The sequence below is a fragment of the Anopheles ziemanni genome, chromosome 3 (assembly GCF_943734765.1).
Source record: "Anopheles ziemanni chromosome 3, idAnoZiCoDA_A2_x.2, whole genome shotgun sequence".
Lineage (NCBI taxonomy): Eukaryota > Metazoa > Arthropoda > Insecta > Diptera > Culicidae > Anopheles > Anopheles ziemanni.
Window position 1 is genome coordinate 53,615,733 of NC_080706.1, and position 19,130 is coordinate 53,634,862.

Below are 19,130 nucleotides of genomic sequence, written 5' to 3' on the forward strand. Positions count from 1 at the left end.
ATTCATATCAATTGCAACCTAATTTAAAAAAAGTAAAACTGAAATCCTGAGGTAAATAACAATTAGATAAATTACAATTGAAATGTGTAATTTCACCATTCATGTAACAAAACAGAGTGAAGTTTCTTGGTAACCGCTCAAGTTAGTTGTGCTGCCCACAGAAAATATATGTGTATCTGCAGGGAAATACTTACGTTGAAAGTGTTACTTTTCTTTGAATGTAAGATTTATTAGCGAAACAATTTTATTAGGGCTGGTGGGATTGGAATTTTATTACTGGCAGTGGGATTTCTTTTTTCATAGGCTTTAATTTGATGTGCACTTGAAAATTTAATCAAATTTATGTGTTCGTATTATAATGTATGAAACAACCATTGTTTTTATTTAAAATAATGTCTGGTCTGTCGATTTGGCATAGTGATGTTACCAGCGCTATATAATTTGTTATTTTTAAATTATAATGTGTCAATTCAAATAATGAACTCACACTCGGCGTGATCATTGTTCATGGCTTAACTACATAATATCGCCTTGTTTCTAACTTCCCAACATCCATATGCGAGCACCAAGAGCAAGACCGCGGCATCGTCTACGAGAAATGTCGAGATCTTTGAGCATAAAATACAATATTCCAGGGTTCGCACAATGCAGCCCAATCTTCTCAACCCGACCAATCTCGACCGATTCGTTTGCCTTGGTGCGTATCGGTGCACACAATCAGCAGCCCCCACACTGTTGGTCGGACGCGCGGTTTGAAAGTTTCCACCTTCAGAACCCGTTGTCGGTACTTTCTATGTCAATTTTCAGACAATAAAATAACGCCCACCCTCCGGGTGCATGATAAATGCTGGGCTCCGTTTTTCCATTCGTCATGGCGATTGTTTCCAAACGGATCCACTTACCGAGCTTTCCTTGGAAAAGCTGTGGACGGTTTCGCACTTACACGTCAGACGAAATAATGCTTGATTTCTATTCACTCTCGCATGGAGTATGCATGAAATTTGTGGGTTTCATCCGAGAGACCTTTAGGCAAACCAGTTCGGTTTATCGAAAACAACCCAGATTCATCGATCAAACGTCATCGCACTATCAGTGACTATTCGCCTAGTAACGGCAACAGCATCGCAGTGCCCACAACCGCATTTTCCTCGTCGAATGTCACGTTCTGTAGTTTAATAACGCCTGACCACGTTGCCTGCGACGCGTTGTTGCTGTTCGGTGATGGGGAAAAAACGACTCAACGTTGGAACGTAGGAAAAAAGTTAATCAAACGCTTGTCGTATTTCCCAAAAATAACGCAAACACATGAACGCTCCGATGAGTTCATTCACGTATTTCATACATGTGCTTCGATAGGGGGCGCCTCGTGGATGCGCTTGACTTAAGTGATTCTATGCGCGCACAAATGTTGTCCACCCACCCCTCCACAAACGATGCCAGCCAACCGATGGGGCCAGTGTTAATTTTCCCCTGAATATGGAAGACGATTGGAGTCAACCAGAGGAAGGGCTGAAGGTAGGTGGACGACCGTTTTTTCGAGTGGTTTGTTGTTTTGCACTCGGTGGCTGAATGAATGTGACTTTCTCGCACCGGAAGTATAGCGCCTCCGCTTCCTGTTGACAGTGATGTTATAAAATTTCCATTCGACTGTTTAAATAATTTTCCGTGTGGCACTGGGAAGTGTGAAAAGTTTATTGGGTGTATTACATCCATTAAGAGGCAAATAAAATATTACATTCAAAAGCATCTACCTAAAGATGATTATCATACAACAGATTCGCATTAAACTAATAAATCCTGCCCTGCAGAGTATTGGGATATTGTGCACATCGTGTTGCGGTGCGAAACATCCCACCATGGTATACATTGGTCTGGCTCTACAAGAATGAAATAATCTTAAAGCGATCATTACGCACACACCAGCCAACTTTTTCTTCCGTATGTTTTACGTAACTTCGCAAAATTGGCCCCCTGTCGGATATAAAACTTTAAAATTACATGCTGTTCGCTTGCAGTTTACTGTGTATCTTTCATTAGGACCATGTGTTTGCACGCTCTCTAGATAGCGCGTTTGCATATTTCCACGTTTGGCTGAAAATAACTCCCTGAACATAGTTGTTTGTTCTATGAGGAAGTTAAAATTGGTTTAGGCCATTTTTGGAACAATTTAAACCACAATTTACATGCTTCAAAACCTTGTATAAGTTACGCTAAAATTTTTAAATAATTGATTTCATTTTAAATAAAAAGAACATGAGAATTTGCATCTAGCTGAGCATTACAAAATATGAGAAGTGAAATAAATACCAACAGAATGATATTTCACAGAATAAGACATGATCCAAGGGATAAAGTAAAATACGGTATATACGGTAAATATTGGTTCCCACAATTCTATACCGTTTAAAGTTCATTCATTTAAGGCCATCATATATTTGGCACATATCGGGTAGAGTTAATCACGGTTGTCTGGCAGGAGTGTGAAGTCACTGAACGTGTGGAGGATGGCTAGAACGGTTATAAATTTATCATAATTGCCCCGCGACCGTTTTATAGATAGCTTACGATATCGGTTCATGATCCGCCGGCACTTCCTGATTTTGACCGCCCAAGGGGCCATCGGTAGGGTGATGAAGATGCGATGGCCGAGGGTGCATGATGCAGCGTATGCAGCATATGAAAAATTCCCACTAAGAAACGATGCATTGTATGAGCAAAGCATACCGTCAGTAACGGGCTAAAGCTGAGCCCCACCACAAAGGTGATTGCTTAGCGGGAAGTTCAATGGTATTGAACTTGAGGCTTGGTTGATGGTGCAGCAGAGGCTGCCACAGGGATACTTGGGAATAGTATCATTAGTAATTGCATTCTACTTTGTGTATAACGAAGCAAGGTAGCAGTAAACATTTCAAACAGCATTTTCATTTCTGCATCAGCTCTGCACGAAACGCAGATGCCTGCAGGGAATTATCAAATAAAATAAAAAATGATCTCAAATTAACTACAAATCTTCACTTATATTGTTCTTTTAATTTAATGAGTGAAAATAACATAGCGTAACATATGTACATATATTCAATCAAACTTTTATAATCTATCGGATGAAAATCGTGAAGGCTTTTAGAAACTATTGATATGATATTGTTCTGAAATAATAATATCCACAAGTAAACAACAATAAAATTAAGGGTCATATAATAAATATAACAAAATCCTTCAGACAAACATCACATTATTTATTTAACAACAGTTTATAACCAAACAATTTCAATATATATACAAGTTATCAACATATAACTTTTTCTTTTCAGCTAGGATATGATTATTGTGTTTCTACATTTTCGAAAATTCTTTTGTGCTAGTGGTTCGAATGTTCATCATTCATATTCATCAAAAATACTGTTTTAAATTAGTTGAATTATATGAAATTCGTAGATATTTCACTATTCGTTTATATTACATAGCACTAAATGTGATTTATTGCCCTTGTTTAGTTCAGAGTTCAGATTAGAAAACAATAGACTGCAAAAATCAGCATTTTTCGTTAACACTTTCTTGATAAAATAGTGTTAATGAGGATTATGATAAACGGCCTAAATGCACAATAAAATAACAGTAAATGAGTTCCTCGGATTTTAAATAAGTAGTTTCTATTGCGATCTCCCATTAAAGCTAAACACGACGACCAAACAGTTCATCCCTTTCAGTGCTTGCTGCCCCAAATGAGCTGTTGTGCCACGAAATGTTAAATGTCAACTACATTTTTTGCTTCGTTTCCCACTGTTCATTGCTTCTGTTTTTAGGCTATTTCGGTGCCACTCGGGACTATTTTTACACCTTAATGCATCCACTAATTCTGCACTAGCAGTGCGTCTGCGGAGCGTGAACCGATCCAGTGTACCGGCAGGATTGCGTCCACACGCCGTTCCATTACAACTTTCCAGTTGGTGCTACCGATCCGGTGTTTGTGTCCCGCTTGGGCCAGTGGCTTGAACCAGGGCCGAGGCACTGATAAGACACACGTCGGCAGGCGCAGTGGCACTCGAACACCCGACCAGGCTATATCCATCCTGCTCAGTTCCTCTTACGAAGGGCGAAGGCCACCATTAGGGACTTCTCGTTGGGTGGAAGGCGAAAGTCAGGAAGGCAGCCGGCTACCCATCGGTTGTATAAAAGGTAAGCCGTTGTCTTCGGCAGCAACCATTTGTTGCTCCAGCGTGTTCCCGAACGGAGTGTCTGTAGTCAAGAGCACCGAAAGGAGTGGCGGACCTTTCCCCGAGTCGGTGTGTGCAACACGGAACACGATCCGGAGCAGTGGAAAAGTGTGCGAGTGCGGTGCGAGCTAAGTGCGAACGAAGAACGGACTCCCCCAAAATTTCGTTCTGAAAGTGTGGTGGTGGTGACCGGTGGCGATTCGGTGCAACCAAATTTAACCGAAAGGACGTGCAACAACACTTTGCGAGCTTCGCAAAGCGACACTAGAGCCACTCGGAGCTTCGGAGGCGGAAATTAAATTATGTATGTAAGTTCGATTATGATCCGATGGTGTGGGACGGACTCGGATGCGATCGACCCCTCTCCGTTTCGTACCGTGACGAAAAGAGTGTGATTAGGGAGATCCCCTCCTACCACCTCGGTTTTGATCCCAATCCTAGCTGCATCTTTTATATTGGACTCGTCAAATATTTAAATTGACTCCCTAAAATGTTCCGTCGCGCCCTACCGGTTAATCCTTTGAAATGTGAGCCCGAGGGTTTCATTGGAGACAAGGATGGGGAAGGGGTCAGGTTAGTTTCCGTGTGTCAAAAAACCATCTCACAGCTTCTTGACGCAGGCATCCGGATGGTCACCGTGCAGCGTTGGGTTTGTGGTGGGCAAAATTAAGTTAGCCATCCTCATCCCCGGCTCATAATTGGAATAGTACGCTTCCAGATACAATTTACGACACGATTCGCACCAGGGAGCATCCCGGTGTGTGTTTGTCCTCCCGTGTGTGGCCCTACGGTTTGCATACGAGATAGTTTCGTTGGTTTTAGCCTGAGCTTCAAGTCAAATATTTCCCTTGCAAGCGCTACGGCCCCGCGGTTTGCTAACGCCTCGTTGATCGCCGGATGCGAAATGTAAAAGGGGAACCCACAGGAAGACATACGCTATGGATCAGATGATCCAACAAAAAATAGTGTAAGGTTTTGAGGGAATGCACGAAATGGAGCATAACCACCGCCGGGGTAGTGGACAGGTGTTTTAGCAGGAAGCCACCGACTCATCCCAACCAAACCAGTTCTCGCAGCCTTTAAAAGCCCCAACCTTTGCCGCTCATTAGCTGGATGGTGGCGATTAGCTTCTACCAATTTTCACACGCAAGATCATTAATCTCTTTCCAAGAGCATCTGGGCCAACACGATATGGCGCTTGCTGGTTTTTCGGCTTCCGAGAATCGTACCATACCACACCGGAAATCGGGATCTGTGCACCGTAGGTGGAAAGTGTGTATCAAATAATGTTTTCTGTTAATAATTAAACAGGCTTTTAACGGGTCCACCCCGTAGTGCGTGGAATATACGATGAAGGCTACCGGCAGCCTTCTTTTGGTTTTGGGGTTTTTTTGGTTGACTCTTGGCTGACTCAGACGCACTTACGTTACGTTCGCTCGAATCCTTTCACCAGAATCCTTCAACCAGCCGTGGGTGCGTATCGTGTACACACACGAGAATAAGGCGGTGCGCTTAATTAAGTGCTTTAGTAACGCAAAGTTCATTCCGCACGAGTTTGGTGAGTGTTGAAGTATGAAGCGGTTAGCGAAGGGAAGAGGATGAGAGTGAAGATGAAAAGATTTCGGTCGGATGCTCGTGCTTAGCCATTTAAGCATCGAAATTAATGAAAGAGAAAGATTAATATGGTGCCATGTGCTCGATGGGCAGAACGATAATAATGCAAAAAGTAAAAATACAATTTTCACGAACCTATTATAATATTGCAATCACAAACGATGTCAAATCGCTGAATCAATCAGAATGTGACTAAATTCCAGTTAGGTACAATCTGATTTTATATCGTCCGGAAATTCACAAAACTATGTTGGCAAGATGGCAAGTTTGTTGAACGTATGCATTTAAGACAGCATGCGACGATATTTAAAAAAAAAATAATGTTGTTAAATAATCGAAGCTTATCAAATGGAACTCACACTCTTTATAGTCATAGAAATTTTAAGCCACTATTTGCTTGCAAAACAAAGGTTTGAGCAGTAGTAATACACATAAAGTAAATTTACCTAGCATTTCAAATCGACTCTAGATATTACTGATTTTATTATGAAAACCGGGTGTTGTGTAAATCTTTTTTTTTTTATCATTAGGATTGGGATGATATGGAGGATAACAAAAAAAATTTGATAAGTAGAGTAAACTTGTTTTCCTGGAAGAAGTTACTAATTACATTTAGCTTTTTTGTATTTGAAGTAGTTTCTGCTTAAATAGCAGCTGATTTATTTAACAAAACACGGGAATTTGAATTTTGTGGGGAACGTTAGCAATTACTCTCCATTGTTTAACAGCGCTTTGTATTGCAATAGTGCATAATGCACATTTTAGATTGAGAAAAATGAAAAACAAACTAAACAAAACACTGGACGCTGCTTGCATAGCCACTTGCGATTCCGATTAATGTTTCCTTGGGGGGCAATGTTTTGGAAACCATCTTCAGCGTAGTGTATCATTCCTGTCGTTTGACTTATGTTTGGTACAACAGCAGCAAGATCGTTTCCTTTCTGACTGCCGCAACCACTGAATCCAATTTAAATGCCCAGGAGAGTGGCACAGGGCACAGGGCTTGGAAGGAAGCGAAATGAAATATATTATTTTTCACTAGAGATAATGGGGGAAGCCGGTGTCAATTCCCATCGCTTCGGAATCATAGCAGCGTACTGAAGTGTTTGTTTAGTCGTCAATGGGTCGGCATTAATTATTTTTGCGATAAACCATTACTTGCCAAGGGATAACTATGCGCTACTTGTAAGGTATTGTGATGGTTTGCCTGTTTATTTTTGTACATATGACGGAAGGTGTTAGAAAAAACTTGCTTGCTATTATTAATTAAAAGCTATTACCGTTTATCATTTCAGAGAAGGACCCAGCTTTCTAAAATGCACCAGTTATCAACAATCTGTTTCACCCTGGTGGTAGTTTCCGTGTTAGTCCAGAGTGCCAGCGGAAAAAGTAAGTTAAACTATATTATTGAATAAAAAGACAAAAATAGTTTATTCTGTCGGAAAAGTTTTACTTGTTATTATTACTCGTGCACGTGTGGTGAAAGCTAAACTTTGATAGATATTTGGGTTGTGAAGTGTTCTTTTTCACATTTACTTTAACCTTTTTTTAAATACTGTGCTTTTGTGTGTTTCCATATTTTGCCTCTGAGTTAAAACCATTCACTGCTGTGAGTAAATTTTCGGTCAAAACTGCAAACAAACCTATTTAAAATAATAAAATGATATACAAAAATAACCGAGTACTTTATAAGAACAGAATGTACTCGTGTACTGTACACACTTGCTGTTGTCTCAGGTTTACAAAAAGAAACATCTTTGCCCATTGACACTCATTATTATCTACAATATCATTATCATAACTTCCCCGATGCCACCTTGTTGTGAGACTTCCGACATATTATGCAACATTCGTCTTATGCCCTATATTTTCTCCAGTGGCAAGGCGGTTTCCACTCGCTTCAGCATTAGATTGCATTGTAATGCAGGCTGCTACTCCCGCTACGTGAACCGTACCTATTGTTTTCATTTTGAAGACGTTGCCAACAAGATGGTTCGTCGCGTCCACGATGACTGGGTGTCTCAATCACGGGATCCGCACACAATTTCGCTCATAATAATGCTATCAACTGAACAAAAATAAAACGCTACCTTTGCACACTTTGTCTTTGCAAGATACTTTACGACAACGGAACAAAACGGGTCCTAGGTGTCCTTCTTGCGGGTCGTTCAGGCTTACATTTAGTGTGTTTGTTGCGTTTCATCAACCATGTGGTACAACCCCCATCATGGAAAAATAAACCGCAGCATAATGAAAGTAGCGATATTTGGCTGATATGTCTACGTCTTTTTATCTTGGTAGACATTTTGTCTATGAAGGTAGAGCATGAATTAGTGATTGCACAGTTAATTATTTTAACCCTGCCTCAGTTGGAGTCAATAAACTGTTGGCCGTCGTAGTCAGTTATAAAAAATGTAATTCATACCACGAATACCATGAAAACATATTGTTTGTTGATATCAATATAACTATTGTCAATCGTTGCCTTATCGTGTAATTTGATCAATGGGTTAAGGCATTAGTGTCTGGATAGAGATAAAAACTGATTTATTGTTATGTGATTGTATCTGTTACATGTTTAGATAGATTCATTTTTTTACAAAGTAATCTGTAGATTACACATAAAGCGGTTTCATCATTTCTTTTGATAAACTTTGCCATGGTGCACCCACTTGATTCAATAAACTTCCTTACTTGCATCTTGTACCTATTAAATCCCCTTTTGTTAGAACCAATTGCCTGCATACTGTTTGAATGAAAACTAAGCTTGAATATTTTTCTTTTTATCACCATTATTTGTTACCTAGCGTATAGAAAAAAAAGATGCAGCTTCAAGCAGTTTCGTTTCTTTTTATCTTACTAATATTAACTTACCTGAATTGGAATGGAGACGCATGGTTGTTCAATTTTCTTAAATAGTCCTATCCTAAATAAAACCATAGAAATTGAAATGATTGATTAATTTAATATTAGTAAGTAAGTATTAATATATACTTACTGGCTTTATTTAGGATAGGACTATTTAAGAAAATTGAACAACCATGCGTCTCCATTCCAATTCAGGCAGAGGGCAGAGATAATCCTATAAAGGAAATATCATTGTATTTCTTGCACAAGTTATAATGATCTAAGGAAGATATACAATAACTATCATATCTAGCATAAAAGCAGCAGTATAAAATTTTTTATGTTTTTTTTGTAGTTAAGGAAGGGAATCGTATTCTCAATTTCTGAATAAAAAAACTCTCAAGAAGTAGAACAGAAACATATATGGTCTCTTTAGTAAAAATATAAAAATTAAAAGATCTATAAAAATCTGCTTATTAAATGATAGCTGTTAGCCTATTTTATGATGCATCAAAGCACAAGAGATAATCATTTATCAAGACATTATCCAACAAGAATAAAAGGTTGTTTTTACAGAAAATTATTCATAGCATGGTATTGTATTTTTCATGATAGCATCAACTGTTTCCTCTGAACTGAATTTCGTAATAACTGATAAGGCAATAAATTGTTTATAATTTTTGCTTCAGCGGCTTATTTATGATTCTATAAAATATCCTATTCTACATCTTTGCAGGAGGATGTGCAGCCTTTGGGCATGCATGTTATGGAGGTCACGGGAAACGATCGTCAGCACCTGCATCACCCATCTACTCGGAAGGGTTTGACCCTTCGGTGATGTCCCTAGAAGTACTTCCCATTCCATATTCGAAGCTGGTTATGGACAAACCAAGGACTATGGATCCCTCAACAGACGGGCTTCGATCCAACGACGTGTATGGAGTTGACGCATCAGTGTTGGGACACCGAGCGGATACTAAATCTCGAGAGTTTAAATATGCTATCTACGCAATGCTTAGACAGCTGGTACGTGGTAGCTAATGTTGGACTGTGATACGTAAAACATCTATACATTTCAATGTTGTTACAGATGGAAGAATCTGCTGCCAACAGATCCGAGCAACCGACGCATCTGCAACAACAACAATCCGGACATCAGCCACCATCCTTTCAGCGTGATCTCTCCGGAGTGACAGACGTTGAGCGGAAGTAAACCATGTCGAAGGAAATCGTTGTTCTAGTTGATCAATGCTAAGTCACCACATCATTCTTTTACTTTTAACACTAAATAAGTGGTACCATCCACTGAGCAGAATTATAAAAAAATCACACCGGGTTTGTTCAAATTTTAGCAATATTTTGTGTTTTGTTCATAGAACAAATAATTTCACAAAAACAAACATGAATGAAATAAACCACACCTCATAACTTCACGGATTGAGTAATCGAGGGTGTATGTAAATAAGTAACATGTAAGAAGACTTATAACTGGATGCACGTCGGCACCAACTGTCCCAAACGATCGTCACACAAACACGTATGTCTTACAACGGATACAGGTTATGGAAAGCCGGCAGGAAAGCTAAACCTAACGAAAACAAACTAAATATACAATGAACCGTTATGTACCACTGAACAGAATGTATTGAATCGGTTAGTTACAAAACTGCAAATCTAATTACAACTGAAGATACAATAAAACAAATAGTTAGACGAAACCTGTCATGGCTGGGACAGTTTCGTTTAATTATTCCCAAAAAATGTAATTGTTTACTTGACTTATTTGCTCTACGAATTTAATTTTATTTTTTTGAATTTCATAATATTTTAAAACTCCATCAAAAGGGTGCGTAAACATATTCTACGTTGCAAAATATTTATGGAAGAAAGAGAAGTATTCTTAAAAAAAGCGTTTGTTTTATCTGCAAGTAGTTGCATCATTAAAACGCTTTAAAAATAACGCATCACTTGATTTGCGCGTCCACAAAAGATATTTATATCTATTTTAAGATCCTTGATATAACAATCAATTATATAAATGCGTAATATTTATGATACGATCTAATTTAGCAGGATAATTGCATTGCAGAAGCGAAATCTGCTATCATTGTAACCAATCCCTGGAAATTTGACTAAAATGCTTCCATTATTTACTTGCAAAATAATCTGTTACAACGATTTCAATTTGACTTACAATTTTCGTCACTTAAGATGTGACGAATGGTTCGAATTTTTTTAAAATCTTAAATAAGGATTATGGAAATCTTCTCTGGTGTAGAAATAAAATAAGGAAATAAACACGTGATTACAATTTGAAATGTCTATTTCTAGCCTTTTTTTCTAAGCTTTGCAAGAATGTTACTCTATTTTTCCAGAAGAGGACGCCAGTATCTTAGGTGGAAAACTTATGTTGTATTACAGGATTTGTTCGTTAGATTTTCTTGCATCCAAGATACAGAAGGCTTGTGTTATATTCCCCATGAAAAGTTACCTTTTTTGTTGTTGTGTTTGACTCATCCTGGAGAATCGCGATTTTGTTTTCATTGTTCATATGTGTTATTTTGGATGTCGTTAATTTTTTATTGGTTTTTTTGAATCCCTACAACACATTAAACAATATGCTGTTCTATGCAGGTGTTTAATGGCTTCGTGTCATAAAATATGTAATAGTCGTCTAATAACAATCTCAATCAGCTGCAATTCGTTGATAATGTTCCCACTTGTTGATCGACCGCAGGAGCCTCCCAGACCAATCGTTTTTCTTTTTCCTTAAGCCTCATCGAAGTACTTCCGCGACGATGATTGCCGCGTTTACAGCGTGCGGGTAGGAAACACGTGGGCTTACGAAAACTGTCATCAATCAAAGCTGTTTATGCGTTTCCGTTTTCCTTCCCTCCATCGCTGACCATCGCTAATGAACAGCGCACGAAGTTTTACCAGCCGTGAAAAATGTGTCCTGATGGGTTCCAGTGGACAATTTTCGTTTCATCAGCCTGCAGAGCAGCCCATCAAATTCGTTCGGCGTTTTATTGGTGGAGGCAAATATTAGATAATTTTCATTAAAAAATGATACTCGGAAACGGCTGCAGGAAAACGATGATTGTTAATAGCAACGAATTCTGTACCATACTTAAATATTTGTGCGTAGTTTATAACAATGCCATCGAATAAAACGGTTTTTTTCGCACATCAGAACCGTGAAACATTTGCCTTTCACTGGAATAGAGGGTTGATACCGCCAGTATATGCGACGGTACCATCCGGATCCTGCCGCTTCTGGTTACGCAAGTGGAAGCAATTCAGTTTGACTGGCAGCACCTGTTGCATGTGTTTGGCCAGACGCTTTACGGTTCACTCGTTTAGATGCTCATTTTTCAGACGCACCATCGGCGGCAGGTCGATGGTTCATGTCAGGGAATGTGCTGGACGACAGACGAGGAAACCATTGCGACGCTGGCGCCATCGGAACGACGGAAGGACATGTGTCCGAGCGGGTTCCGCACGCCAGGCACTGGTATCAGTTTGCCACAATTTCAGCCGATTGCGGTGAGAAACCGAGCGGAATATACAAACAAAAACATTCCATTCCTCATGCGATCGAGTGAAAATGGACGCACTCGTACCAAGGCGGAGGGGTTTGGGAACCCGTATCCACTGATTTGCATTCGCCAGGATTCGTGCGGCCAGTGTGGCTTCGTCCGCCACTCCGCTTCGATGGTGACCGTCCCCGGGGGGAGGCAGATCGGTTGGTGATAAATCATCACCCGAAGCCAGAAGGATTACCGAAGGGCATCGTGGGCACACGTGGTATGATTTATGGTTTTCTTCTCGGGTGATAGCGGTGCAGAGCTTGTGTTTTAGCTGTCCTTTCTGCATTGGCCCTTCCGGCCCTTCCGACCCCAGCCGTCCAAGCAGGTGACGCAATACAAGACGAACGTGGTGTGACAAGTGTTACAAAAAAGTGCACACGTACGAACAAAACGACTTACACACTCAACGGGTCAATTATTTCCATCCTTACCCGGAACCGTACACGCTGGTCGCATTAGGGTTAGCCACAGAGCATAAAACACTTCGTCAATTAATGATACTCAATCCGCCGTCACCCGAGTAAGATGATCCGAAGCGAGGGCTTGATATGAAAAAAAGCATGTGACAATACTTTACTTAATTTATCGTCCTGCTGATATGGTTTGCGAACTGGATAAATTGAGCAATAATTTAGCATGCCAGTGGATTAGTTACTTCGGAAACCATTTCTCTTAATGTATTAAACCCATCACCACATCGGGATTTATAATCATCATACATGGTCGATTTCAAGGTTGCCTCTGTGGAAAACTTGGTTCTTGATCTGATCTCGCGTTAAATAAAAATAACAATCAATACTAATTTAAAATTTAATGCGTACTGTTCGACCAATATTTGATTCGATTCCTACAAAAACAATATCCCAATTAAAAATTAAATTAAAAAAAATTATTTATCGAACGCTAAACATTAATACTTGCATTAATTTTTCATTTCAGAAACAGAAATCCTTTGTCTTGTAATAAATAATTCATTATCACCAACAAGCAGGAGTGATGAAACGTAATAGAAATAAGATACATAAGTTTTCTTATGCATACAATGTATAACATATGATGAATAATGTAAACGATCGAAGTGTAGATAACCAATAGGAGAAGCTTAATAACTATAGTGAGATTTTACCAATTGAATACATGGCTTTGGGGAAATTTTTTTTTTATGTGGCACGACATCCCTTAGTGGGACAAGAGGCCTTCTTAGCCTCCTAAGAGAGTTTGTGTGACCGAAAGACGGTATATTATTTGGGGCCATTACTCTTTTTAAAAACGTTACAACTTCGTCATTTCTTCATCACAAATAGCGGAGTGATGGAAAGGTACAACGTAAAAACAAAAACACTACAAAAGACAGTCATGAAAATCGTAAAAAATTACAAAGCTGAAGCGTTTTGAAAAAGAGTAGTCAAATTGACATCTACTTTGCATACAAAAAAACCTTATTCATCTTAAAACTGGTGCATCAGAAAAATTTGAAGATTAGATTTTTCGATGTAGTTTTCGATTCTAAGGAATGCCTTGTTTTGTTTGAAACATCATTTTTGAAATAATCGAAAGAAAAAATTGTTCAAACTGTAGACTATTTCAATCCTACAGTTTATTAGGTTGTATTAGGCGCCTTGTAACAAGATCCTATAATAATGCAGATACCAACATTTTACATTGTATAATAATGTAGTTAATAATTTTGAAAACTACAACTAGAAATGGTACTCTCAAGAGAATAATGTTATACCAATAGAAACAAAGAGCGAGCTTCCAATTTGTTACCTCACAATTGTTTCCAACCCCGCCCGTGGTCATCGTCTTGTCTTCAACTATCTTCACTTTCATTCATCCCACGCACGAGACCCCTAAATTTTAGCAATCCGCGAATCGAAAATGTCGCCGATTTTTTCCTGATTTTCTCGGTTACTTTTTCACTCCGTCCGGATAAACGGTGCGTCCCGCGCTGGTGCGTGTAGGGCTTGACGTGTAACGCCATTCAGGCGAACCCGACGGAAGCACTCGTCTGCAAGCGGCTTCCGATGACAGTGCGTGGGTTCAAAAATAACTTCCTCACTTCTACGGCGGCTATAGGGTGCGGAAGAGTTGAACGGCTGCCTCTGGCTCCCGTCTCGTCGCCAACAAAAAATGACAAATGGTTGGAGTGAGCAACAGCAACAACAACAACAACAACAACAACAACAACATCATAAAGAATGGATCCTGTACAAATATGGCAACTATAGCTGTACGTATTGACTGCCGTTGGTACACCACACCACAGCCACTGTTGGGCACAGTCGTTGTCCTCTGGCAGGCTGATGAATTTGTTTTTCCTACTGACACCCACCGGCGCTCTCCGCCCTTGACACGATCCCGGCCGCTGCCAGCCGCCCATCGCCAGCACTAGTGATGGTTGGTAAGGATCCGTTCACCACGATAACGGTAAACGGCTTGATGCCGTCCCCGTCCCTTGTACTCCGGGTTCCCGTGGACGGTGGTCCCATCGAGCCGGCGCGACTATCGACGATGGGTGTGTGCGTGTGCGTCGGTCCGTAACGCCTACTGCCCGCGGGCCCGAGGGATGCTCAACTGGTGGCGGCTTCGGGTTGCGCTGTAGTTTGGCGTGTGTCCTTACTATCTTCGCCGCGGCGCCGGGGGATGAAGATGTCTTGCATCGCCGCTGGTCGGGTTTCCGTGGCGCGAGTCAGTCGTCCGTCAGCGTAGTCAGTCGTCCACACGCGTCCGTTCGAGTCGGTTCACTTTTTCCCCGACGTCCATCGATGTCCGTCGGCGTATCATGTCGTTCCATCGAGCGATGGCGTTCCGAGTAATCTAATTTCTGTCCCATTCGAATTCTGCTACCACCAATGTGGCGTGGCTCCTTAGTGATCCTGCAGTGAAGATGGTACCGTGCACCCAGTGAGAAAGTGCCGCACTATACATCGAGGAATATGTAATACGTTCCGACAAAACTACCGCACAAGAGTTCCACAGCACCTCCACATTCAAGGATTACCAGCAACCTCACCCTTCGTCCATCATTTCCATCTCTCGCCATTGGGACGCAAGGCACGACCGCGTAACGGACCCGTTATCAGTTGGATGATATCGCCGCCATAAAGTAGGTTCATCGGTAAATCTACTTTCGTCAATGATGGAACGGGCGGATGTAAAGTTCATTCTGTATTTATCCTCCGTTCCACATACGTACTGGATTCGCATACCTATTTTGCGGAGTTTCACCCGAACCGTATGTAGTAGTTAAGGTTTCGGATAGTTGGAGCTTTATTACTGGATTTTCCGAGCCCGTGTGAATATTGAACTCGGAGCCAGCTCAATTCCACCAGTGTTAGTGTTTTGTATTTTGTTTGAAGCTCACTCGCCAATAACTTCTGTGTGTAGCGTATCTATATTTTCCAACGATGAAAAACATGAGATAAAACAGAACCACCCACTGGTTCGCCTGTTGAAGTGCCGCAAATAGATAAAGAAAAATTCCTTCCACGTTTGTTCTGCACTCGCAAGCGGTGATTATGTGATGTGTCATTTTCTCCATTTCGTACAACGACCGTAATGTGATGTGCTTTCAAGTCGGTTAAATTAAACTTCAATTCCTTTGCTTCGGCTCGCCCTGCCCCGGATAATTTAATCTATTGCGAACATGTGCCCCCTTTCGCACATGGTTATAGCATTGCGCTGTAGTCGCATAGATGAGAAAAGCGGCCAAGCTTTTATTGACCCCCGAGAAAGTATGTATTGTGTCATAATAACTACATTGTAACCCGAAGCATCAACCCGTGATCATTAAACTATTCATCAGAATATAAGAAATTTAACCCATGAAAACATTGCTTTGGGACCACGTTAAAATGCTTTAGAGCAATCAATTCGAACGTTAATTTAAAAAATGCTTCAGTCGACGGAGTATCTTTGGCGTTTTGATTTTTTTAATCTACCTCAGAAATTTTATAAAAAATAATGAAGTTGTAGCATTTAACAAATGAGCGGTGAAATTCAAAGCAAGTCAAATCCGCTCCCACACAGTTGTCCAATTTGATTATTTGTTCATTAACATATTCGAACTCGAAACATTCTGTTGTTTTTGAGATATTAAAAAGAAGAAAGAAAGACAGTCGAATTGACAGTTTTAGATTCTAGTGTTCAACACTCTTGCAATAGAAATAGAAGGAGAATGTGATTTGGATGTTTTATTCCTTCTTGGAACTATCACTTGCTTGATTGTTTTCAATCCAACGATGCGTACTCAATCTCGATACGTAATTTCTTGTAGGTATACGAATGAATTAATCTACGGACATTATTGAACGATCTTCAAAGAATCTGATTAGGTAAGAACATTTTGCATTTTCCCAGAGAATATATTGTCAATCTTTTTTCTAAAGCATAATTATGTTTCTCATTTTTTAAAAATGAAAACCCATTTTATTTTATTGTACGAGGGTACATAATATATATTTACACATAATAAATAAAAATTCATTGGAACCGTGGAATCTTTAAAAAAGCTTGATGTCGTTATGTTTTATTGTGAAAAAATACCTATCTTAGCTGTCTAGCTAACCGCAGTCGAAGATGAAGGAGCTCCAAATGAATTCATCGTTCTGCTATTAAACGTCAAAGGGTGTATACATCCAATTTGTTTTATCATGTTCAGACTCATTTTGATAAAATAACAATTTACCTCTATATCCTCCCTGTCAAACACCGTGCACTATTTCCATAGTTATAAGGAAGCAATACTATTCGAAGATAATTTATCATGTGTTTGCAATGTTTAACACTAATCCATAAAACTTCATTGCCGCCAGTACGTAACATCAATGTAGATTTCCATCCACCGTCCCACCGTTTACTTCATCGGGTGGATAGACCACAGATGATTATTATTTACGCTGCTCCAAACACATCCCTGCACACTATCCATGCACTGCTATACAATTGTTGGTGCAAATGTGCAGTTTGTCAGCAGGCACGTCTGACTCGAAGCTGTACTTCATTGGTATCCTTCCATTCCTTCTATCGGCAACAACATTATCGGCTTCATCATCATCCCCTCGATCGTATCGAGACGCGGTTGTATTCAGCTCCTGCCGGAGGACACTTGCTTTGCGCTACAACGTCTATCAAATCCCACCTTCCATCGAAGCTTATTACCTGCAGAGTGTAAAATTGATTGTCTTTGCCAGCGCCATTCAAGTTGTACTGCCTTCCTTGGCGTCTCGATCGCTTTAGTAAATTTAGTAAACCTTCACGCGATCCTTTCGCCGGCTTAGTGGGCAGGATGCAGGTCGTTGAATCTTAATTTTATTCGACTCCTAACCAATGTAACCGAAGACACTGAAATGTCGAAAGGACAATGAATTAATTAAGTTTATCTCTTCCGCTTGCTGTACAAACAGTGACATTTTACGATTAACTTTGCAATCGGTTGGATTTTCGAGAAGCGGCTTTCCATGTTTCTTATGTATTCTAAAAAATTGTTAAACCTTGGCTTTTTTTTACATTGTCCCGCCCGGAACAACGGTTCACTATGTTTTGTGGTGTCCCTTGCCGGTTTTGCGATGCGAAGGATTACGATTGTGAAGTGAGATTGATGAAGGTTTGAGTAAAAAAAGGACAAAACTGTTTGAGATAAGGTTTTTATTCTGCCTTCTGTAAGGCATTAGAATGTCTGACTTTCAACCTGACATACAACTTTGACCTTAAAGGTTGCAAAGTATAAGAGATTTTTTTACGTTTTCTCGCGCATACTTGTAATCCAATTTTTTCATCTACTTTTCTTTTATTTACAATATTTACGTTATTTTTGGTTTAAACAACCCAGATTTATTCATCGTATATATTATTATTACATCGTATCTTGTATTTTATTCGTCTACAACATACTACATACATAGAATACTTAAGGATATTCTTAACTAAACTAAAAAAATAAAATGATAGTAATAAAGAAAATATAAGACAGCATAAACGATAAAATGGAAAACTTATTACATAATAAGGGCATTGATAATCCATTTCATTGGTATAATTTTTAAACATATTCACAATGTAATATTAATTGAATTTTAAAATTAATTAATTATTTATTTGAATATTAATTTAATTATTAACAAATTAATTGAAAGGTACAACCCAAACCTCCTTTCAATAGTATTTTTTATGCATTAAAGAATTTGACACTTAGCTTAGTTTAATATTTGCCATCTAGCCTTACGGAGACTAAGACGACGCATACCGATAAGAGATCTCAAAGTTGTTTGCATCAACACTTTAATTACTGTTTTCCAATATCAGCATAATTATGGACCTTCGACAACAAACAACTTTTTTTAGCATCGAATTCCACGACCTTTGCCGGGCGCAATCATCCGTAGGAAGTTTATGTTGTTGACAATTTCCCACGGCAGTTTGTGGGAATTTCTGAGGAACCGATTTGTGCTGATACCATACAATAAAAATCAATCATAAACCTATCGCTGACCTATCGTTTCCTAAGGCGGGCTTTCTAGGCCCGGGTCAAGGAAAGGCCGATTGATCATTTAGTCGTGGTCTATTTTCTCGCATGGCCAACACAAGCGAATTCACTCTTGGTCTTAGGGGCTGGCTTCACATCTTCTTCTCATACCGACGGCAAAAAGGTGCTAAATCAAGTGGGATTACCAACGTCGTGTTGCGTTCGCTTTGTGGTTTGCGTCGGCTTATTGTCAGGAACAAGCGGGGATGGAATTTTCCCGATCCTGCTGAAATCATGAATACTCTCTAAGCAAAGGTGTACTTAAGATGCAATTTGTGTGACTAGAATTAATAATGACATAGTCTCAGAACGTTCACGGATTGTTCACCATGAAAGGCA

At 39.7% G+C, this 19,130-nt stretch overlaps 1 protein-coding gene across 1 annotated transcript; it reads left to right on the top strand.

The window, feature by feature from the left end:
- Positions 1-7,144: 7,144 nt before the first annotated feature.
- Positions 7,145-9,913, top strand: LOC131288632 (uncharacterized). The gene is made up of 3 exons (XM_058317783.1): positions 7,145-7,217; positions 9,412-9,701; positions 9,766-9,913. The coding sequence occupies exons 1-3, from the start codon at positions 7,145-7,147 to the stop codon at positions 9,886-9,888; spliced, it is 486 nt and encodes a 161-aa protein (XP_058173766.1). The 3' UTR covers positions 9,889-9,913.
- The last annotated feature ends 9,217 nt before the right edge of the window (positions 9,914-19,130 follow it).